This window comes from Zootermopsis nevadensis, unplaced genomic scaffold (genome assembly GCF_977971745.1).
Source record: "Zootermopsis nevadensis isolate Lab colony 2312 unplaced genomic scaffold, Znev_1.0 Znev_ptg000021l, whole genome shotgun sequence".
NCBI classification, from domain to species: Eukaryota; Metazoa; Arthropoda; class Insecta; order Blattodea; family Termopsidae; genus Zootermopsis; species Zootermopsis nevadensis.
The window spans coordinates 10,950,363-10,975,861 of NW_028259153.1; the positions used below are offsets into that span (position 1 = coordinate 10,950,363).

A 25,499-nucleotide genomic window follows, 5' to 3' on the forward strand; every position below is an offset into this window, starting at 1 on the left:
AAATATAACTTCTGATTCATTTGTTGCACGACAAACACAACAACCTACAAAGAAAAGTTTCTATCGAGAAATATTTTGTTGAAACCTACATCACACACACACACACACACACAGCTGACAATATCCTACACTGTCGGGGAAGTAAGAATTAGGATGACCAACACGAAGTCTCTCTACAGTACCATGAAAACAAACGAGGCTCTGATGACTGATTCTTGACGTATAATTGTTATGTTTGTTGGTTTGAATTAAGTTCGCTTTATAACCTCTCGCACTATTTGTATTGTGTACTGACAGTTATAAATGCCTTGTACTTAAACCCAAGTAGACTTTAAGTAATCATTAACGACGTTCATAAAATATTAACATGTCTAAGAAAGAGTGAAGGTAATTTTGCATACACAAATTTATAATTCAAATCTTTTTTCATTTTAACGGAATATAAACTGCTCTAAATCGATAGAATTTAAAAGAAACAAGAACACAAAACAGTCTCAAGTCCTTAGACAAATGTACCAGCTATTATAGCTAGTTTTAAACAAACCGTGTTCGCATTTCCTCGAATGTAGAGCTATAACGCTTTATTTCCGATATCTAAAGAATTCTGTACAAACCACATACTGCGTCTTAATTATTGACATAACCTACAGCATATTATATGCTAAGCGCTTGTATAACGGATATCTTTCTTATTAGAGTTTCTTCAGGTAGTCAGTGTGTTACGATATCCTGAACGTGTAATTAATTATGAAGGCTTGAATTATGTTGCGTCCAGAACAAATATGTTTCAATGTTTTGGTTGTAAACGCAAATAACAGACTGAAATCGACTTTCCAAGACTGTACAGCAGGTCAGGGAATATAATACACTTCTCTTCTTGTAGGAATTTTAATTATTGTGGTCCTATTATACGTATAAAAAAAAAGCAAAGCTGTCCCGCTATCCTCCATGTAGGCAATCTTAACCTCAGCACCAGAGAGTGGTCAGGGTCACGCCTCGGCCGCGCCTTACACCGGGAAAGGACCCCGGTATCCATCGGGCAGTAGGTTGTGTGTACCCCAGAGCCGGTTTGGAAGCAGAGGCTAAGGAAAAATCCTCTGCACTTGTCGTGGATCGAGCCCCGGTCGTCCGTCCAGCCCGTAGTCAATCACTATATTGACTGAGCTAACCGGGTTCCTCATATTATGCGTATTTTAACGCAAATTGTAAATTGTAAATTTCTTCGGCTATATCAGAGTTGTGGTTATAACTCTACGTATGTTACACATCAATGTCCTGTTCCGTCGTAAAGCTTGGTTGAGTGATGGCCTATTCTGCTGTTTTAATGAACTGCTCCTACTGTTCCTATAATTAATCAACCATTGTCACAATCCTTTAGAAAATCACTGGAAATCGAATGTTGTGCAATTTCTTGAAACCCTGACAGGGTGACGTGAAATTTAGAAGACACCTGCGTATCATGCAAATGGCCGGACAAGTCTTTGTGTGGATATACACACCGCAGTCCTCAGTTCCGTTGCCTGGTAACTAAAAGGGTATAAATACAAGCTGTTTAAAAACACGAAATTTTTACCACCCTACACGTGCGCATGATTACCACCTCGTTTCCCACAGCGATGCCCCTCCCGGTAAAGTTCCTGTTCTTCACCCTGACGACCGTTTGCGCTGACCAGCAGGACAACGGCCAGCGTCGAGGTGGGGTGGGGTCTGAGGTCGAGTCTACTCAAAGCAGCGTGGGCCAGTGTGTACAAGATAGACCGCGGTTTTGCTAGGTAGTCGCGGAGAGCAGGGGATCTCGAATAGGAAGGACGCATGTATTATTCAAAAGAAGCAACGTCAATTCTTCGCCTGGGCTGCCGAATCGAGTAAACGATTTCCGTGCGTGCATTCAGTTGACCAGTGGCACAGATAGGATAACATTGTATTTATTGAAAGTGGTTTCTGTGTAATGTGACGCTTACTGAACAAAATATTTGCATTTGTTAACACATACAGAAACAAAATTTCAACAGATGTGTTTGTGAGCATATGTAGAGCAGAAATATCCATAGCAGAACTTTTGGCAAATTCGATTTGAAGCAAATTATATTTAATGCAAAAATTACAACAAATAGTATCCAATTGATTATCATGGCATGTAAGGAAAGAACAAGGTGAAACATGAATAAAAAAAGGAAATGATTTGGGACTGAAGTGTGGTATGGATTTTGATTCAATAGGAAGAAGCACTGGACAATGTAGTTACTTTACAAGATTTTAAACTCGGCAACGTCAGGAAGTTGTCCACATGTGAAATGAGATTTGGACATTCTAGAATGTTGGGACGAAAGTCTTAGAATCTTTAGCCAATCTCGTGAGTTTACAAGTGGTGAATCAAGTTTACCTTGGAAACCGCCATACCAACCGGGACCAGCACTGCGGAGGTTTACACTGGACTATGGGCATCTGTCTGGACACAGGTATGCAGATATTACAGATTAGATGCGTCCTTGTATGATCCTGAAGTGTGACTATTTACACAATACAAAAATGCAAAATGTTCCCAGTGTGTGTGTATACATATATTCGATGTTGTCCTGTTATTCTAGATATGTGATATATGAATTTAAGAAAACATTCAAAATCTAACTTCTCTGTCTCATTCTACCACCGTTTCCATCCAGCTAGGCAATGCCTTTTTCACTAACCATCCTAACAATGCAATATTTATTACTACGAGTTCTCTGTTCTTTCATCCATTGGTTCTTTTCTCTTTGATTCAAACTGTCTCATCACAACTTTGTTTGGGTCAGGATAATTTCAGTGACAGGCACGTGGGAACACGGGTTCCATAAAAGGAGCGGTTATTTAGCCAAGTGAGTATCAGCTTCCAAAGGAGGCCAGTGCTCAATGAAGTTCGAAACCTATGGCATGACTTCTACACCAGAGTTAGCCAGAAAAAAAGCTCTAGATCTTACATTTATCAGAACTCAGTTTGCATGTTGAACATCTGAACCTGTCGTTCCCATATGCACAATTTCATTTGCTCGACCAAGGTTCCTTTTAAGATATACGAGGTGCGATCGGAAAGTTTCAAGACTGTGTCAATAGAGGGCGAACCGGATGTAGTACGAGCTTCTGCCGCTAGGGGGTGCGGCCTACATTCATAGTGAATCAGTGTGCCAGCCGGCATCATCGAATTAGCATTTGTTTCTTAGTTACGGGCGTTTGGGTAGTGCATTACACCGACCCTCCTGCGATTTCGGAATGGCGGATTTTCATGAACAAAGAGTGTGCATCAAATTTTGCCAAAGACTCGCCAAAGCGGCTACGGAAACCTATGAAATGCTAAAGCAAGCATTTGGGGAGTCCGTAATGGGTCGTGCACAAACTTTTGTGTGGCATTCACGTTTTAAAAATGGCCGAACCTCTGTCGATGATGACGAGCGTTCTGGACGACCATCTTCGAGCACAACGCCCGAAAATGTTACGAAGATTCGGCAGGCCATTCACGAAGATCGACGTCGTACCATCAACGACTTGTGCGACATTGTTGGGATAGGCTATGGGACCTGTCAGCTGATTCTAAAGGAAGAACTCCACATGCGACGCATCGCAGCCAAGTTTGTGCCAAGGCTCCTGTCTGAGGACCAGAAGCAGAATCGACTTCTCGTTTGTCAGGAGCTCAAAGATCTTCCCGGATCGCCGGATTTAGCTCCGTGTGACTTATTCCTCTTCCCAAAGATGAAAATTCAGCTAAAGGGAAGGAGATTTGAGACGATAGAAGAGATTCAGGCAGAATCGCAGATGGTGCTTGACAGGCTGACAAAGAAAGATTTCCAGGGATGCTTCCAGGCTTGGCAGCGGCGCTGGGATCGTTGTGTTCACTCCCAGGGGAACTACTTCGAGGGTGATGGATGAATTTAATACCTGAGATAAGTGTACGGGTTTTTATAGGCGCAGTCTGTAAACTTTCCGATCGCACCTCGTATGTCAGACAGCATGTTCCAATCTAATATAAATAATCCTTGATTTATAATTCGGAGGTGTTTCGAATGCTGGTCAAACGTGCTATCCTCTTAAACGTTTCTCGTGATTTTCCTCAGCCCATAAAAGTGAATGCCAGCACATCTGTATCTAAACCACGGTCAGTTCTTATGCCATTTCCTTAACTCTCGCCATACTAGTTCTTACAGTTCGTTCCAAACTCGTCCATTATACGAATATTGCCCTTGTAAGTACCGGCAAACTGCATTACAGACAGCGATAATATTCAGTGTGTTTCCGGTTGCCAACAGAGCAGCAGAATGGATCGCAGGTCTTCGAGGGTCAGCACCACGGAGGCCGAATGGCGTGGGGACAAGAAGAAGAGGACCCACGCTTTGCAACCACACCGCCAGATGGCCAATTCCCCATGCATAACAGTGGCCACGTCAAATTCGAAGTACCAAAAGTGCCAGTTATATTTGTCCTGGGTAAGATAACACATCTGCAAACACAGAATTGTCTATGTCGGTCTTCTGAGTAGTAACGACACGTGGTCCTGTCGATAGATACCAGAATTTCAAAGAAAAGCATTTCCTTCATCTTCGGTGTGATGGAGGCAGTATGTTCTTCGAGACGGTTGACGAGTAGAATGAAGACAATGTCTCACACAAGCATATCCTGGTCTTCAGCGTTCCATTCGTCTCGGGGTTCGAGTTAATTGTAACGCATATTTTGATTTCAGGAGGGCCTGGGAGCGGTAAGGTGACGCATTGCGACAACCTAATGCAGGAGAAGAGAGGAATTACACACATCAACATGACAGACCTCCTGCAACAGTACGCCATTGGTAACGGTGAGATTTTAAGCTAGGCATCCACGTACCAAGCCAGACCAATATGGGTCCGTGTTATCTTACAGCTACAGTCAGCACGCTGCACGCATTTCACTCAATTAATTTATGTAAAAGCACTAAAATCCCTGCTTTTTTTTCGTTTGTGCATAGTAAGGCGAAAATTTGTAGTTGTTCTGCTATAGCTCAGACTAAGTACTACTAGGATATTGGGCCAATATTCACTGACAACGTTGCAATATAGGTGAAAAAGTGGCATCGACATCTTTTCATAAGCCATCTCAGAAAGGAAAATTTGTTAAAACCACAGCCATTTATGTTACACTTGCGAAACACTGTCATTCTTTATACAGCAAATAAATGTTATACTCACATTAAATCTATCATTACCATAGAACACTTGTACCAATTTTATAAACAAAATTAATGTTAATTTCACAGTCAAATATTTTATCACACAAGTTGAATAAGTGCCTGATTATTCTTGCACTGTCCCACTAAATGTTAATTAAATTTAACAATGCACATTCATCACACTTGCAATTTTTTCGTTTTGTTTGTTTATACGGGTAAACTCAAAACTTAATTCTGGGTAAATCATGTGAAGCGAAAATGTCAAACACATAGTTCTTACATTTTGGCCCGAATATGAGAAATCCAGTCTGATTATTTATGGAAAGTAAAAAACTGTGAGGTCGTATGAATATTTCGTATGATACTAGCAACAAAAAGTCACAGAATGGCACACTATAACGAAGACGTAGAATGAAGTAGGTCTTCAGTTAAGGACAACAGGAAGCGCTGTTAAAATATTTCCACAAATTGCGCAGCACAGTTATATAAATTTCTTTACGTTCTCGCAAAATATATTACGATACGTACTTAGATGTAGACTAATCAAATGTCGTGGTTAACTCGTTTAACCTTCAACTTTAATTTCAAATTTCAGTACAATGGTTTATGAACTCTGCTGCCTACACAGCTAACACCTCGTATGGCAGGGTTGAAAGACCTAAATAAATAAAACCAAGAAACAAAACTTCCATTGCCTGAATATTTACTTTCTTATAATTCGTACACACATAATAAAATACACCCTATGCAAAGCTTGTGCCTGAGTAATAATTTTATTGTTTTATTACAAATTTCCACAGCAGTCAATCAAGTAAAAAATGCAGTTTTCGCTGATCTCATCAGCACCGGCGAGCAGCGTGCAGATCTGTTTTTCAATTTTAACACCGAGACACAATTTAGACCAGAAACAGTTGGTCAGGTTTCGTATGGATGACTTTTCGATTTACTCGTGTCCTGCAACGCGTATATGAGTACCCAGTGTCACATTGGAAATGAGATTCGAATTTAAACCTTAAAGATTATCGTGTTTCACGCACACACATATAAACAACTTCAGAAGCTGATAGTCACTCAGGTGGTAGCAATTTCCCACCTGATTTTTCCTTTCATTCGGGCTGAATAATTATGATAGAAAATAAAACCAAAAATTTGCCATGTAGAACATGCAAGCCTGTCTTAGGCAAAACTAAACAAGATTAAAGGTACTTGATGTCCATACGCTGAATTCTATTTCATTAAGTACTTAAAACCAGATAATTTGTCGCGGAACTGATAATGCAATTTGGAAATGAGAAAATTACTACGTATTTGTTTTTCTTTTATATCTCACAAACGTTAAATACACGCTATACTAAAAAAATGTTTGAAGTAAAGGTCATAGGTTAATGCGAAGTACTAAACAAATTGAAATTTGAAAAGTTTAAGCAAAGAATGCATAGAAATCTGTAGACCTTGACGACGTTCAATTTACGAACTTTGTGAATAGACCCGTTCGTTACATAAAACTTTTACAAATAAATATCTTAGGTATAGTAAATGATGGATGGATGTATTTATTGCGTAGGCTCTATCAATATAAAACAAAAGACCGTTTCTATTGTGTTGACACGAGTACTCAATAACGCTAAGCCACGAAGCACTGTAGTTAGTTCGCACGGCCAATCACTAACCACTGTACTATATTTGAAGTAGCCACCACAATTCCATAGCCGTATGCTGTTACTTAACACAAAAATAAATTCGATTTATTGACTTAATAAGTCATCTTATTCATACCTAGATATGAAGGACTTTGGACAGCTGTCTAGCAAGACGGTGACAGAGGTACTGATGTTAGAAATGAAGATGGCGCCGGCCGCCAAAACGTACCTGGTGTCTGGATATCCAAGGAATATGAGAGACGTAGTGGAGTACTCGGAAAAGGTAAGTGATCATTTAGTGGATTTGAGGTTTTCACGGCGGCGAGTATGAAGATGGCTGTCTTCTGACTTGTTGCGCTTCAGAGGTGCTTGCTGCCTCTATCATCCCAGGAGACAGACATCTCAAAACTTGAAATTTCACTGTGAGAGTGTTATCGCTTCTCACAAAACAGAGCCAATTAGGTGCAAATTAAGGAAGATTTGTGTTGTTTCTTTGCTTTTCTTTGTACATGGTGTTACATGGTTGCTACTCTCTTGTTTTAACTTCTAAATTCAACAATCCGATATTTGTGTTTAGAAAAATATAAAGCTAGGCATGTTGATCAGATGTTAAGAGGAAGCCATCTCACTGCATACATTGTAATTTATGAGAGTGATAGGCGATTTAGTGTACAGAATTTGACACTCAAGAGGGATACGACAGAAGTAGTAGGTTACAAAATCTCAGAGGCCATCGGTAGGCATACGAGATTCGAACCTCGAATGTACAGCTAATTTACATTGTACTACAGCGTTATGCAGTTCACAATTCACACGAACAATTTAATTAATTTTACTTACACATTAACAGCCCACGGTACAGTCAGAGATAGAGATAATTTTTGCGGTAAGAACGCACAGATTTGCTCTTATAGGAGGGGCAAGTTCATTTATGATATGATCTGAAACAGTTAAATTACAGGAAATTTAGCTGACTGTCCATGACCATGTTACAGTCTTTTGTCTATATTGTACCCTGTTACTAGGCGACCATATATAAACAGGTCGATTTATAAGCACTCGTACATAGGCCTAGAGCCATCCTATACTGGACATTACTACCGGACATCACGCTTCATAGTACCTGAATTTAATCAATAATAATGTAGCCTTGCAAAGGGAAGTACTGAACAGAACGCCCTCTTCTTTTTCCACAAAAAAATTACTATTCAAAGATTTGTGAAAGACAACTCCAGTAATTTTTGCCCTAAGCCTATTATCGATTTATAAGACAAACCAGCTAAACAATAGAAGCTGTATGCCACCTTCTATAATTAACACTGCAACTGAAGAACCCTAAGATTTACCAACGCCAATACCAAACCCTGTTATCTAAATAATCCGTCCAATTCCAATACGTCTGTACAAATTCAGTACCACGGAAAATTTCACGATGAAGTGATATTGACCAACGTCAAGCCAACTGCAGAAACTCCCCTTGTTGTCTCTCCACTTCTACTTATTCATGACATTCGCGGATATCCACGGTATCCGGGTTCGCTTCGAATCACAACGCAAGGACGCACCTTTGCAGTTCACAGAAACCCAATTAATACAACAGTTTCTCTATTTTAAAAATTATTTAAGATTCTCACGCTGTGTGTAGAAAGATGTCCGTCTTCAGGGTTGTAGCTCTGAGTAATCTGGTAGAATTTACCAATGTTTCAGAGGTCCTTATTGCCTTCATCATCAGTCCATCATCGCCCTGATGATGGAGGCAGCAAGAATCTCTGAAAGGCATTCCACTAATAGGCATACTAATAATGGAATGCGTACACAATTCAAACTTAATTTTATTGTCGTAAAATGAAAAATCTTAAGTATCCGGTTCTTTTTTATTTCGTTATAAATTCGTCCTACAAAGAAAATTTAGGACAACAAAATTATCAGAAAGGAATTATGTAACGGCAAGGGTCAAAGACCTTGAATAGAATATCGGCATCACGCTACACCTGACGTGTACGTCTCCCATTTGGCACAGCAAACTCGATTAAACCTAGGACATAGAGAATGAACAACTAAACCCACCAGGCAATGTTGGTGTTGCTCCATTATTGCTGTCTTCCTAACCAAAACCACTTCAAAATACAGAGTGTGCCATCTAAAGTGTAACCAAAAAACAATCACGTACCACATTAGAAAAATAAAATCAGAAGCAGGTCCACCTCTGGCTCCAATATCATGCTTCTAATCAATATTATATAGTTATTAACATCTTCTTCCTTCCTTTCCCTTCCCTTCCCTCCCTCTTCAGGCTATTTGGAAGCTATAACATGGCTGCTATCGATAAAGGATAATGACCTTGAAACAAATCCTGATTCTGAGTGTTGATTTCAGATCCAAGTAGTGAACGGGGTCATCCTAGTGAGCTGGAGACAGAAGGTGTTGGAGCGTCAGATAGACTACGGCGCCAAGTTGGGTCACGTCGTCCTCAGCCTAGCGAAAATGGAGCTCAACAATTTTTATAAGAACGTTATGCCCGTCGCAGATTACTTCGACCAAAGAGAGATGCTGCATGCCGTAAGTTACACTCAACATGTTAAAACAATTTTCTTTATAGTTTACACAATCTACAGGGCCCTTCTAAGAACACGGTCCAGTTTTAATTGTACGTACATAGCAAACACCTCTATATTTGCTGTCTCTGAGTTCAATAGTCTTGGAAGATTGATAATCACGTAAAAGTATGATCAACTGCAACAAATATTGGAGACAGGAGAAACACAGAGGAGATAGAATGAAACCAATAAATCGCTATTAAATAAACCAAGGACCAATGGCTAACAGGGTCAATGTTTATTGGGGATATGAAATTGTCCTCACCTCCGAACGAACTGCATTGCGCTTCAAGGATGGTAGTGTTTAGTCTGTGAGCACAAAAGATATTAGAACGTTTGTAAATAACATTTTTAAATCCCGTATGGAAAAAGGTAGCCAATACACTACCTGCTTAACTATTTTGCTCCAACTCTTAATTTATATCCACAGTGAGTAGATGTGTAGTAGGCCTTTTACTAAAATCAATGCAACAAATTAGGTGCAAATTCATGATAATGAAATCATTTTAAGTGTTTCGCTTTCAATTTCCTCGAACTTTTATAGGAGTACGTCTCAACAGAAAGTACAGGTGAACTACGAATCAAAACTAAATTATTTTAGTTTAATGTAAGTTTGTGAGTGAGTTTTAAAGTTTCTTTCTTCAGTAAATATAACCAACGTCTATAATGTAACATATATTTCAACATTTATAAAACTGAAGACCAATGATCATTACACATGTTGTTTAGGTTCTCCCCTATGGCCTTTACCTTTATATGTTCGCTTACATTAAGGTCTTTATTGCGACAATAAAATTGCGTGTTACTTTCGAATTAAGCCAACAAACGTATCAATCAATGTGCTGGAGGCAAACCTTTATTCCATGACAAACAAAAATAATTACAGACAGTCAGTGTGGTAAACGGGCGTTGTCTGAATTATTGGAAGGAAGACGATTCGTGAACAATTGATCAGCCTTGTACTACCGACACAAATAAAAGAATGATCAATTAAGGAAGTCATGCGTCTTTCTTTCAGCCTTGTGATCTTAGACACAAGTTTCATTTGCTTCTGAATACTGCTGGAAATAAAATAATTCTAAATAAGCGAGATATAAAGTTTCATAGATTTTAGTAATCTATCACGCTCATTTTGTTCTATAAGTGTACTTTTTTGTCTGTATTCCATAACAAAGTATTTCATTATAATCTTACCGTAAAAGCTAGAGAAACAAATAAGACGGATCTGAATTCCAGCATAATAACAGACATTAAGCAGTTTTTACATGACTAAAAGTGGGCTTACAAATGCTGATACAAATCGACAATGGGGAGACTGCAAACTGGCCCATGACAAAAATAAATAATTACGCACCCTTGTGGCGTCCATTAAGTATTCGTAACCTTCAGAATCAAGGAGCCGGCTTAGCTCAGTCAGTATAGTGACTGGCTACGGACTGGGCGACCGGGGTTCGATCTCCGACGGGGGCAGAGGATTTTTCCTCTAGCCTCTGCGTCCAGACCGGCTCTGGAGCCCACCCAGCCTCCTATCCAATGGGTACCGGGGTCCTTTCCCGGGGGTAAAGCCGGCCGGGGCGTGATGCTGACCACTCACCCCCATCTAGTGCCGAGGTCAAGATTGAGTAGGAGCTATACCTATACTCCAAACGCCTACATGGCTTACAGTGGGACAACTTTACTTTACTTTACTTAACCTTCAGAATCATTTCATCAACGCAACATTTGTTGTTTTGACGGCAGTGAAAACTTAGAAGGTATCTTCCTATAATGTGCTACCGTTTCGGAGAAATCTAATGCCTCATCTACATAGAATGAATTTTCTTATATAAGCATATGAAGAACAAGTATTACAATCCTATAGACTATATCTAACTACCTAAGAACTGATGTATACCAATGATAAAATTATATTATTTCCCTCATGTCTTCAAATAAATTCCCCATACTTGCCCAATCTACTCGTTTGAACACAAATAGTAAGTTATAATTATTTATTCGCAACGTAAAAATGCAAATTCCACATCTCGGCAACCGGTAAATAGGACAATGTTTCACTTTTCGAGACAAGTCTGTTAGACATAAAATAAAAATCATGGCGTCGCATTCTACCCCTGAGAATAGAGTTAACTGCTAATCGATAACAACTTGCCAGGATGACTACGCCGGTTTAAAGTGTATTCGTTTGACGTGTCTGCAACTCAGTTATTTTATTAATAACCAAAGGCTTATTCCAGTCCATTAGTTCAAAGCTATTCTAAATTTCATGAAGTCATTATTGAGAATTTTAAAGATCTGATATTATCTGGTCAACATTAATTAGGAGTAATGAACGCTGAACACAGAAGCCTTGAAGTGGAATTGTAAATAAGAAGTGATAAGAAGTTGACTTGTAGGCTTAGACATCAGGAAACTGTTTTGTAAACATCTCAACTGCAGAGTACATTAATGAGGGAACTATATCCCCCCTTAGTCTCTCCCAGGAACATAAGCAGATCGTTAAGTAGTCATGTTTTAATTAATTGGTAGCAGAACCCAAAGATCATTACCGTAAACACAAATAAACTGGAAACAACCCTGAACCAGTTCCATCTATATCAAATCTAAAAGTTCGTAACGATGGTAAGTTATTTGAATAAAAAGTTCCTTGGATATTTTACTAGACGATGCAAAATACCCAATGAACTTTTTATTCAGTTCCATCTACCTTAAATATTAAAATTTACCTTGAAAAATCAAGATATGAAGGTTACAATCCATTTTTGAGAGAAAGTGTTTCGCTACATCAACTTTATATTTTACTGAGAGGTTTCGACTCTTACGCGTTTATCATGAAATTGTGTGGTCAAAGCCGTCCCTAGAGGGGTGCAGGATCGGGTGCTAAACAGTCTATGTGAGCTCCTCCTTAAAATGTATTCAGGCAAAAGAAAGTTCACCTTTGTTCTGGAATTACCATGACATCAATGTACTTTAAAATGTTGTATGTTCCATTTTACGTCTTGGGAGCTTAAGGTGTCGTTGTACACAAAATATTTCATAAGTCCTATGTCGATGGGCTGGATCCCCCGAAGTAGGGGACCAGTGGCGTCCGACCCGCTCGCCTCGCCGTTAAGGATAGTGTTGTATATGGTACTCAGTTTATTAAAATCAATCTCAATGTCACTAACTAATACAAATGGGGTTTCAACTTGCGTGTTGTATGGAAAAAGATAACAACAAATCTGACGTTACAATATGATCCTTCACAGTATAAATCCCTGATCGGACATGATAACGAAGAGACCGTGTTGTAAATGTGTGCTATACTCATGCTTTAATACAAATTTAATGTTATCTTCGTACTTTTTTTATTTCCAGACGCACTGTAGTGTTCACAAAACTAAACTACACTTTCACTAAACCAATAACGAAAATATCATATGAACAAGTTTTAGTCCGAGGTCGATATTAATCGATATACATGGCTAACGTCACGCATGAATTCTCGCATGTTCAGATAATTATCATTCTTCGTCTCTCGCCCCCGACCTCATAAGAAAAAGCTCATAGCTTCTATCGTATATACAAGGGCCGGTAATGGCTATTTCCTTAAAGAGGCGTCGATAATGCAGGATCAAAGACAAAACTAATGCTACAGGAACTTCTTTGAAAAAACCGATACTTTCCCAAGTAGCTGATAATGTTAACATTAATCTTAGGAAAGTAGGTTGTGAGGATTGGAGATGGGTGTCACCAGCTCAGGATCGTGTCATATGTATTAAGCCTGCTTACTATGTAAGACAGGGATGCTGCTTATCACCAATTCTTTTTAACCTGTACGGGGAATGGCTTGCCAAGGAAGCTCTGGAGGGAACAGGAGACTTCAAAATTGGAGGAAGAGTGATAAAGACTGTAAAGTATGCAGACGACTTAGTAGTATTGGCGAAGGAAGAGGAGGAATTACAGAACATGATGGACAAGTTAGTGGAAACAGGTAGAGAGTATGGAATGGAAATCAACATTGAAAAATCAAAGATAATGAGGATAGCACCGAGAGCAGAATCATTGAACGTTGTAATTGGAAACCAACAGATGGAGAATGTGGAGCATTTCAAGTACTTGGGAAGCAAAGTCACGACGGACGCCCTATGCACCAAGGAAGTAAAAGCAAGGATAGCCATGGCCAAGGCAGCTTTCGTCAAGAAGAGGATACTTCTCACTAGCAAGTTGGGCTTGGAGATGAAGAAGAAACTAGTGAAGTGTTACGTATGGAGTGTCGCGCTGTATGGAGCAGAGACTTGGACACTCAGGAAGAAGGAACAGAAATACCTGGAGAGTTTTGAAATGTAGTGTTGGAGAAGAATAGAGAAGATCAGGTGGACGGATCGAGTGACCAACGAAGAAGTATTGAGGAGAGTCAACGAGCAAAGAAACATTCTGCAGGCGATTACACGAAGGAAAGCTAACTGGCTGGGACATATTATGAGAAGGAATGGGTTACTGAGTGATATCACCGAAGGCCAGGTTGAAGGAAAGAGAGGACTAGGAAGAAGATTTATACAGCTAACCGACGACCTTAAACAAGGAAAGAAGATGACGTTCCAGGAATTAAAGCGAGAAGCCGAGAATAGGGACAACTGGAGAGCTCTTTTTGGGCAGAGCAATGGACCTGTCGTAAGACAGAACACTTAAAATAATAACTATTAAAGTTGAACGCCAACTGTTGCTTCCCAGCTCCCTGCTGGAACTACATGACTCACCGTCAAACGCTATAAGGTTTTCCCTAAGCAAGTCAAAGCATCGCTCCATAAAGACAATAAAATCGATTTATATTTCTTATGACAGTTCCTTCCGGTAGCCGGGAAGTGACAGTTGCTTTCAACTTTATCAGTAAATGCACTGTAAATATCAAGTACGTCGCGTGCATTAAACCACAGCCTTTCTGGTGCCTAGAGGCGAAACAGCTGCAGGCAAAGACGGACAAAGAAACACATAAAATCATCATTAACGAAAATATGTCCTGGTTATTTATCCAAATCAGCTCGTCCTCCAATATACTTTCTCAGTTTTGTGGTTTCATTCAAATGGATAATTTCTAAAAAAAAAAGTCCCTGAATGGAATTGTTCCATTTCCATTACTTCAACTGTTTTACAGTGCAATTCCTATGAATTGTTTCCTATGGAACAATGTAAATGTGATATGTTAGATTCTCCATTGCCAAACAAAGTGTCAATTTATAGAACACGCAACAGTAAAGTCCGTCAGTACTTAATTTAATAAACCTTTAAATAAAGCTTGGGTTAAACTAAAAAACAGAAAAAGTAATTAAATCAATTTGATTTTGTGATACGTATTAGTTCTTTTATTTTTAAATACAGGTGTTACAGATTTAGAACTTGTGTAGTCCTACGTAAAGTTTACTGCACGTAGTCCAGTTAATATATTTTTGTGTACTGACCAGATCTCTTGGAAATGATAAGGTTGCTTCGTGTAAGCAAAGTACGCTTAGACCTACATCAGAGCACAATATACTTTTTTCAGTTTGGTAAATTTATTGACATTTATTACAATTATGTCTTACAGCTTGTAATTCGTCTTATCTTTCAAGAACAGTAAAAGATTCTAGTAACATTTCATGAAAGCCCAATTCATTGCGCTGTAATAGATCGTTTTCCAACACACGCAAAATAAAAATAACGTGACATATAAAAATCAATCAAGCAAAATTCATTTTACGAAAAGTAGTAAAAATAATTTAGTATCTCCGGGAAATCTACGGCAGAAAAGAAATAGATCTCACGGCCTTGATTCGAACAAATAAACAGTTCTCGTAATTGTTGAATTATGAGTTCCTGGATCACTTATTGTGACATGATTTAATGTACAGCACTTCCAAACATGTAACGATCTGTTTCGCCTACGCTTCTCCTGATTCGTAAGCTTAGATTAATTACACATTTCGCGTGGCATCTACGATATTATTTTCACCTTAGCACAAAAACAACATTAACACTAGTTACTTGTACTCAAGTTGCGTTATTAGACATTTTCAGAACGCTAGTATCGATTTCAAATTCCCGCTCGGCTACTTTTTCTGATAAAGGTAATACGAAAGTAAATGAGAGAGAATTATGATGACAGGGTGATCTGTAATACATGCCATTCATGTTCGTCTTTATGAAAATCAGCCGGTTCAAGACGTTGTTGTGCCGTGTATTCTGGTAGAAGTTTACCGACGTTTCATAGGTCCTTGCTGCCTCCATCATCAGGGTGATTGATGATGGAAGCAACGTGGTATTTCAGACTTTTCCCATCGCTTATATTTAAAAAAATTAAAGCGTTTCGGAAGCTGGATGTTCATCTCTCGCAGATGATTGTCGTTGTCCGCCATTTCTTCTCCCGGTACTACTACGTTGAAGTTGTCCAGGTCTGAGGCTAGCTCAACAAGAGGGCCCAGCAATTAGTGTCTTTGACCTTTCCCCTTTTTAATTGAAGACAGAAGAAGATCCAGCTTCAGAAACGATGAAATTGTATTGAAATATAGACGATGGACAAAGTTCAAAATACCACTCTTACAGATTATAAATCACCAGACATCATCTAGAATTCAATATCATAGGCATGAATAAGAAAAGATTACTGAAACATTAAAACAGTTTCCTGACGCGTATATAGGTTTTCATTTTTAAACAGGAAAGACGACCTTGGTTATGATACAACAGAAATAAATGATTGATACAGAATATCGTGTCAAAGTACATTCAAGACTGTCTCCTGGGAAGTTATATTAACATTGCAAGATATGTTAGATTCATAATATAAGACACAAGAGGCCAATATACTCAGCGAACCAGATAATGTTTCCTATGTGACGTCATTCTGAATTAGAATAATTTGCCTGCGTTTTAAATATTCGAGTAATGTAATACGGCACACGCGAACCAATGGTGTGTTTCTACACGCAGCAGTTTCCTTAGGGACGGTGTTGGTGTGTTTATGTTCACATACAATTTCCTTCTCACACTTAATTTACTTCGCTACTTCAATAATATTTACGAGTTCAGAAGTTAAGTTAGACAAACTTCGTTTCGATGTTAACAATATATACTGCTTTAGGCGAAAAAAGTTAACCGTAAAAACATGAAGATGATAATTCAGAAATAGAAATACGAGACCAAGACTTCTATACCGTCAACAAGAATAACAGAAATATTTTAGTATCACATTCAATTCTGTTTAATTTTTTTAAGATTTTTCCAGATAGTTGTCATACAAAATGTAAAGTCTTTTCTCTGATTAAACAAATCGCCATAAGAATTAATGGATGACTTAAGATAAAGCTCCACGTATTCTTGACCTCGAAACTATATTAGTATGAGTGGTCAGCTTCAAGTTTCGGAGGCTGGTTAGATCCCAGAGCAAGTATACGTCTGTTGGGAAAGAGATTCTGCCTGGTCATTCAGGGAATAGAATCCTCGTCCTAGCCAGTCAGTGACCCAGCTACCTGAGCTCACAAGACTGTCTTAATATGAAAAATCAGTTGTTACTGAAAACTAAGAAAGGAGAAAGAAACAGACCACGAGGCCGAGGGGAATATAGGCAGTCCCACACCAGCGACGTGCTAGAATATTTGCATATCTTGACGGTGTTCAGCCGATATCTCGCTCTCTCCCTCCAGACGGTCACGCTAAACTGTGCTGCAACACGCAAATAAATGGACCCAAATTATAAGACCACCACAGACGCAACTGAAACTCGACATTCCTATGATTGACCCCGTAGAGAAATTTGTCAGAGAAAATTTATATGCTTTCGTTCATATAAGGCATCGTGTGGAAAAAACAAAAATGCACAAGATTTCGTAGAGACCACGTGGAAAACGAAGGCGGAAATTAATGATGGGTCCAACGCAAATACGCTAAAAGATATAAAGTGGAATCAGATCACTTAGTGTAGGTATTTGGTGAACTTCTAAAGAGAAAATAAAAGCCTACAGAATTTTTTGAACAGTTAAATGCACATTTAATTTTAACTAAATACACTGTACTACTGATACAGTTAGATGGCTACTTAATTACCGGTACTTAATTAGTTATTTGTGGACGTATAATAGACACATAAATATGTAGATGAGGTTACGGTTTACATCAAGATTTGCTCCCTTGGAAATTTTGCTTTTCTGCACTACTAGAATCTTTCGGGCCAATATTGTTCATATTAAAAAAAACCCTGAAAATTGTAAAGACATGCAACTCCTGAAAACATGATGAGACATCATATGTAATCATTAGGAAGACACAACAGAATGAGATGATACGAGGGAAACGGGTCATGATACGGAATTTTAAATTATTCCGAGATGAATTTACATAACGTGCTGTAGCATAATATTGTAACTCACATCGATACTATAATGCATAAACCCCTGAAATGGCAGTTTGGCAAAGTTTAAAAAATTACGTTACAACTTAATTTTCAAAATATTTTTAAAGAAGAATATCTTTTGTGAACAAAAAGATGTGTTCTGGGTACAGCATGTATGATTATGAATATATAAAGTGTTATTCTCACAAATATTCTGTTGCGACGTTGGAACATTGGGCACAAAGAGACTCTGTGAGAAGTCTGCATGAAACAAGTCATTTGGAACAACGTTGAAATTGTCTGTTAGCTTTTACCTTGTGATTATTTACTGTCACAACGGGGTACAGCCATGCATAGTAAAGGGCTGAACCGCTGAGTATGGCTTTGCGTAGTAAAGGGAATAACAAAACAACTTTTCCGACCTTAACCATCATTCCGTCGGTATTAGCGACCATAAATGCAAAGTTAATTAAAGGATCGAATTTTTGCAGACTACAATAATGTTTAAACAAGACGAGTACAAATTTTGTTTCAAGGTACCAAGAATTCTATTTAATGACAGTAATGGTAAATTTGTTTGATTTGAGTTTTTCACAGCGGTGAATATGAAGATTTCTGTCTTCTGGGTTGTTGCGCTGTGTAGTCTGGTCGATGTTAACCAACGTTTCAGAGGTCATACTGCCTCCGTCATCAGGGCGATGAACATCTACCAAACTATACAGCGCAACAACCCAGAAAACAGAAATCTTCAATGGTAAATTTACTTACTTTCTAACATAATAATTATGTTACCCTCACAGTACTGTACCAAACACTACATCTTCTTTCAAGGACTGATTATCATTATACGTAAATATTACACTTACAAATCCAGACTTAATTCTGATAAAATGAATTCTTTAGAAATCTGATAGTTTGCAGACAAACAATCTGTTGTTATTTTTACCTGAGAGGTTGTTTCCCATCTCATAATGCGTTAGTTCTGCTGTGTGATATGAAGGATTCTTTTTAATATGGTAGCAGACCTATTCCATGTACGCGGGATTCACCCATTCCTCTAGCAGGATTCAAAAACCTCTGTCCCAGCTACTTTGTATAAAATGCACTTATTATTAACACAAACACAAACTTACTTTTAAATTATGCCATTTCTTGCGAGGCCTAAAAAACCAAAAAGGAGACTACGGTCGAGGAAGAGCGCTAATTTCTTTCACAAAATAAGATCCTGATTCGGAAATGTAATACGATTTAGTAAGTGCTAATTTCAATTCAGATAATTGCAATAAGATCATCAAATTAAATGTCGCAACACATACATACAAATTACATTCTTTTCAACTGTATTAGAGCATAATGCCAATGAAACTATATGAGTAAGTTCACAATTAAAACATTTACTTCTCAGGCAGTGTAGTAACTGTCTATCTATGAGTTGGACGACCAGATATCGATTCCCGGTAGGAGCACAGACTTCTTTGCCACCTCGCCCAGGCCGACTCTGAGGTTCACCCAGTTTTCCGTCAAATGTTTACCCTAGGTTCTTCCTCCGGGGAGTAAGGCGGGCGGAGAGAGGTGATAACTCAACCCTATTTATTTTCAAGTCTAACACAGTTTACATATGTGACTGTGAATGGTTAGAATGTAAATTTCTTATTTGCAGGTGAATGGCGAGCGTAACCCGAGCGACGTGTACAAAGATTTCCGATCCGTGGTGCTGCAGATACTGGGGATGCACGATCACGGCTTAGGGGGGCCGGTGGCGCCGGCGAATATTGCTTCGGTGCCGGTAACCGAGAAGGTCTCGGAGTCGATGCCTTACAAGGCGCCTGCTAAGGGCTTTCCGCCAGTTATCTGGGTTATAGGTGAGTAACTCGTCGGAAATACAGTAAAATAAGCCACAAGAGAGTGAAAATGTTGTTTACTTTCTTGGTGTGTTAGGTACTAAATCAATTGTGTGGTTGTTAGTTAGCTGGTTAATTGTTCCTATTTTGTCAGAGCATGTTTGTTAGTGGGTTAGTCTGTTGTACTTATTTCTAAAGCAGTGCCTCCTACCAGAATTATTATTTTAAGAAATTAAACTTACGAATGATTGGATTTAATGTTAAATGAAATAACAGCCACTTAGATTCTCGTGTTGGCAAGCAACTTGCAATTGTTTGTCGTGCGTGTGCAGGAGGTCCTGGGAGCAACAAGTCTGCCCTTTGTCAGAAGGCAGTGAGACAAGCCCCGGGCTGGGTACACTTCAGCGTGGGGAGGTTACTCCGAGCCACAGCGGAGACAACTGACCCCAGGCAGGGCAACGACTCCCACCTCGTGCGACAAGCGATATCGTCTGGAGAAATGGTGCCACAAGTACGTACGCTACGTTGCTCTAAGCGTATCGAACGGAACAGAATCATTTCTTACGTCATTTTGTTAAGTAACATATAAGGCTGAGGTACTCTGAGACTGTTAAGGCGTTTTGGAATGAGTTTATGACTCCTGAGATTTTGACATCAGTTATGATTTTAATGGCCAAAGTCTGGGTTGTAACGCCGTGTAACCTTGTTGAAGTCTATTAATATTTCAGGGAACCTATCGCTACCATCTTTAGAGCAGAAATGTTAAGTCGGCTGTATAGGAGAGGTGGCCTATCTTTCCATGTTTTTTGTCATAAAAAGACCGTTATTCAAAGTAAATACATTGGCATTTAAACAGCTGTGATTTATTCATTGTATCTCCAATTAAATGCAGGTTGCAGCAACATAGTAAAGAGATCAGTTGACATCTGGCAAATGACAAAGAATAAGGACGTAAAGACAACTCTATTTTATAACATAACCATATTATCCTATGGAATCTGGTACAATGTCTTTTCGTACTTTGCAGACGTTCGTACTGCAGCTGGTAGAGTCACAGATGACAACCAACATGAGCGCTCAGGGGATCCTCATGGACGGATTCCCCCGGGACATGAATCAAGTGTATGACTTTGAGAGCAAGGTACAGTAATACTGACTCAGATCTTTCCCAGATGTATTAAAACAGAGTTGTGCCAACGCAAAGCACATAAGTGACGCACCACGCCTTCCAATTACACAGACCTCCAAACACGACTTCAGACGTACTTATAAACGGTAAAAAAATGTTTGTCTGTCGTTTGTATGTTCTGATATACGCCCATTTACGGTTATACTTTCGATCTTGGCAAATACCGAGTATATCAATTCCGTTTCTTTAATAGTTTTGGTGTTAAAAATGGAGGTCATGTTACAGAGTGTGTATTTTAAATGGTAAATTTAAGTAGTAAATTTTCTCCTCCATTAATAAGATAATTTGTCCTAATTTAAACTGCTGTCACCTGTCTAGAATTGTATATATTTCAAACGAAGATATAAATGTTTTCATATAAAATCTGTAGATACGTTTATAAAATCTCAAGATACAAATTTAGTACGTTAGAATTATTCATCACCAAACAAAAATATTTCTGCAGAGTAAACCTTATATTCAAATATCTTCTTTCGCTGTAATTTTTAATAGAAATTTTTCTTCCCACTTTTAACTTCTCAAAACATTTTGACGCTAAAGATACATAACTGTTTATACTATCATGGAAGTCATAATACGATAAAATGAGCTGGCCTTAAAGGGATTAACCGTCTGTGGGTATGTTGGCCTATTTTAGTTCAAGCAACAGCCAATCGTCATTCTGCTGGACTGCTCGAAACTGCAGCTGGGTAGAGGGCGCCTTGACGACAGCGTTGCAGCTTTTCGACGTCGTTTGGAGTTGTTCCGTGAGCTCTCGCTGCCAATGCTGAAGACCCTGGACAACGAGAATCGCCTCACCATAGTAGATGGAGACACAGACACACCAATAGTTCAAGAAGACTTCAACCGCGTAGTGTTACAGCAGATTGAGCACTTGAAACGGACTGGAGGAATGATTGTCCCTAGACAGCCTTTGCCAAAACAACAGCAGCAGCCTTTTCCTCCACTCGCAAATGGAACAAATCCCATGGTACCACTTGCTGGCGGACAATATGATGCCACGATACAGGACCTCGAGTCGGATGATGGGCGAGTTGGCAATCCGATGAAACCAAACGGGGTACCCGTCAACACCATCAGCAGACAAGTAGCCACCGCTGCTATTCATCACGTAAGTGGGCAACAGATAACAAACGGGAATTTAAGGGCTGCGATACCGAACGGGATTACTGGGGCCGCAGGACAAATGCCTGTGATAAACAATATGATGGAGTATACAAACATCAACGGACCAAATGTGCCAGGGGGAAGACCGTCCAGAGATACCATCAGAGACATGTATGCGAACGTGGAGAGTTATCCCATGGACTCTCACCTGTGATGGCGCAAACATGATGTGCTACGAAGCAGTAAACTGAAGTGAGGTTCTATTGCACCAGGACTGCAACTCATATGTCCCTAAGAGACTATATAGAATCAGTGTCGACAACCAAACAGGAAAGACCTGGAAAAATAGCTTTGGTGCTATGGTTATGAAGTGACGCCAGTCCAAGTGCAACACCTACAAAACTGAAGAGTAATGTCTTCTTTGATTGGATATACTGGATAAGATTAAAATATTACACAGGAATAGGCCTACCCTCTCGTCGTCATATGCATTAAGGGCTAACAAGATGAAAACGCAACAAATTATGGAAAAGAAATCCAGCCACATAGCAAGAGTAAAACAAAATTCTGGAATGGTTCAGTGGTTAAAGTAAACTCGATATTGGTGATATAAGTGATTTCATTGTTTGATAACAGCAGCATTTTACTACGACTGTCTGACAGAACAGTGTTACAGAAGACTAACTTGACAGCGTTTGTGAACCATTGTGCTCACAGCAGGGAGAATACGAAAAATACGAAAAGTAGAAGTTCGTCTCAACATGTGGGCAGCCTGTCCACGAACAGAGAGGCCGACATAGGATTTCGGCATACTATATACTAATGTTCATTATATTTCGGACGGATTGTATGTTCTGTGAGTGTATTCCAAGTAAAGATAACATTCACTCTCACACGGATGTAATTCACAGTGGAATGAATGTTTCACAATAATTTCAATTATGAGTATCAATTAACAGCGACCAGTCCTCTAAATAATTTCAAAAATGTTCTTAAAGTACGTGTACAAACATTCATTCTAGAATGCACCGACTGTGAATGTGTAATTTACTTAACCATGCTGTTCAAAATTCATTTTAAATATTATATTACGTAAAGATGATAATTTATACAAGAATCAGTTAACATATGCACCCATATACAGGTTTTCCAAAACAAGTTTTAAATATTACTTAAAATAGGCTGTCAAAAAGATATGCTTTCTCGTTCTTATGTTGTGTAATATTGTTATAAATGCGACTATGTGTTCTGATACTCTTAAACTCTTTCAAAATATCTTAGAAATGTCTTTATGTTCATTTTTCCGAAGATATATAAATGATCTGCAAGTATCTCGAACGACGCCTAAATTTTAAGGATTAAAGTTAATTATGACGAACAGGCTGTTATTATAAATTTCGGATAAGAAGACAATTAAAAATTATATCTTTCATTCGTGACAAAACTTGAAAACTTTGATCCATCTTCGCTTCATGTCACTTTATTTCAGCATTTAATTTTTCAAGTCCCATCCAATAAAAGCTTCTTGATAACGCAATGCAGTTTTAGCGTTTCTGTTGTAAATTTAACGTTACAGGGACCACGACTTACAAATTGATGAAGATGTGAAAATGATTTTTATAAAGGAAAATTACAACAAACCTACGGGATATCTTATTTATATAATAAATACATTAGCTGAATTCGGAAGAATATGTTTCTACGTTTAAACGATCCATTATAATGGTACGTTCGTCAAAATTCACATAACGTGGAAATTAATTATTTTATAAAGTCTGGGCTCAATGATTTCAGAACATTATACTGATGACATTTCAATTTTTGGTATTAACTTTTATTTGAAACAGTTTCCTTACTTTAACTGCTGCGTTTTTACAATTGTGCTACGAATAATAATCTAAAAATATCACCTAAATTCCTCCGCGGTGATAAAAATAACTTGGCACAGATCTCAGTAAATGACACAAAGCGCTCATTAAAATAAAACATAATAACTCGGTTCCTACCTCAAAGAAAACAACGCGTCTCCATTACAAATATTTATTTACTAATGATGTTTAGGGAAATAATTTTGTTTGCTGGCAAACACACGAAACACACAATACGTTCTCTGTAAATAATTCGGAGCTACTTAATATTAAAAGAGGCGGTACAAATAGATACCACTGTGCCTTAAAGAGGTAAACTTACTTCTGACTGCACATATAACTGTTTAAATTGTGAGAAAGTGTTAAACTACTGCTGAATTACTGCTCGCCATTTGATAAAACTAAACTTCCTCTGGTAACAAACGCATTTTCAAAATCTGCAGACCTCCTACAGACTCTGAGTCGCCATATGGATATACACCTCTCTTATGTTGAACACTGTCTATTGTTTGAGGTGTATTAGACATAGACCTTTACACTGTTTAGCAATCTGACTGTACTAACGTCTTCAAGCGACTGGTTATTATACTAATCTTCAAAAAAAAAGCTGTCAGTATAATAAGATCAAATGACCTGAGAATCGGAACAGAGCCAACTCTGAAAATAAAACGAGTGTCAAATATACATCAGACAATGGACAATGTCTAACGTGATATTCGAATACTTTCACAGACATTTACAGAATCATCACCCAGATGGGATTAATAACTTAAATTAAGTACACGTCGAATGTGGTACATCTTCATCGTACAAAATAAAATACTGATGACATTTAACGCATAGACCAAATTATGGTTGCTTACAGATATAAAGACCGACCTCTTCTCAAAATCTGAACGCGTCACATTAAGAGATAACAATATTCATCGCTTACACTTTCTGAATCACCAAAAACAGAGTATATCAATCCGTCCTTTTCAAATATCTGCCACAATTTGGGACCAGTATCTTAACAAGAGCAATTTTTTCACTCAGAACATCAAATGCTGCACTGTTAACTTAAATGATTAGTTTAAGCAAGACGCTAAATAAACGTTTTATTTCTGGGAAACTTTGATTTACTTTGCCTGTTGTTTATCTTTGATTTTTGTAAAAGTTGTTTCGATATATTGTTCTGTATATGTAACTAATAAATATAAATGAATTTATAATTATGTACTAATAATTGGTATGTTAATGATTCTAACTGTAAGCCAGATTTTTAGGTGCGTCACTGATTTTCTGACTGTACTGTAATCATGATATATGCTAAATTGTAAGAATGAATTTCAAGAACACTAAGACATAAGAGGCCTAGCAGAGGATGTGCGTTTTAAAGTAAAATAAAAATCCTACAAAATCAAAATGACAGAGTGTGTCGTAAATAATCTTCAGTCTCTGATATATCATTCAGTAATGTCTCTGCCTGGCGGTATAATTCCTTAGAAACCACTCACAATTTTCAGCGTTTACATTGCCTACATGAAAAAAATTGATGTACGCTACGCGAATTTCACTTTCCGAATTCTAAAACAGATAACACGAGACAATTTTAAACGCCTATATTACGTTTGACTTGTATTTTAGACAGTTCCGATTAACAAAGAAGGATAATATTCTATTCGAAATTCTACCACACTCTAGCAAATATTCACTACAACGGGAATGGTCTTACTGCAATCGGCTATCCAAATTGAAACCTTGGAA

The 25,499-nt window shown here is 38.4% G+C and overlaps 2 protein-coding genes across 4 annotated transcripts in view; one reads left to right on the forward strand and one right to left on the reverse strand.

The window, feature by feature from the left end:
* Positions 1-25,499, reverse strand: part of LOC110827139 (SUN domain-containing ossification factor) — a 101,765-nt gene that overhangs the window by 53,444 nt on the left and 22,822 nt on the right. The window lies entirely within an intron of this gene.
* LOC110827159 (adenylate kinase isoenzyme 5) lies at positions 1,667-24,964 on the forward strand. 2 transcript variants are annotated; one of them, XM_087352374.1, is made up of 9 exons: positions 1,667-2,459; positions 4,278-4,454; positions 4,709-4,819; positions 6,951-7,093; positions 9,187-9,369; positions 19,409-19,610; positions 19,922-20,100; positions 20,617-20,730; positions 21,416-24,964. In XM_087352374.1, the coding sequence occupies exons 1-9, from the start codon at positions 2,438-2,440 to the stop codon at positions 22,097-22,099; spliced, it is 1,815 nt and encodes a 604-aa protein (XP_087208500.1). In that variant the 5' UTR covers positions 1,667-2,437; the 3' UTR covers positions 22,100-24,964. The 2 variants fall into 2 exon arrangements, with proteins under 2 accessions (XP_087208500.1, XP_021914244.2); XM_022058552.2 differs by having other exon boundaries at positions 4,709-4,813.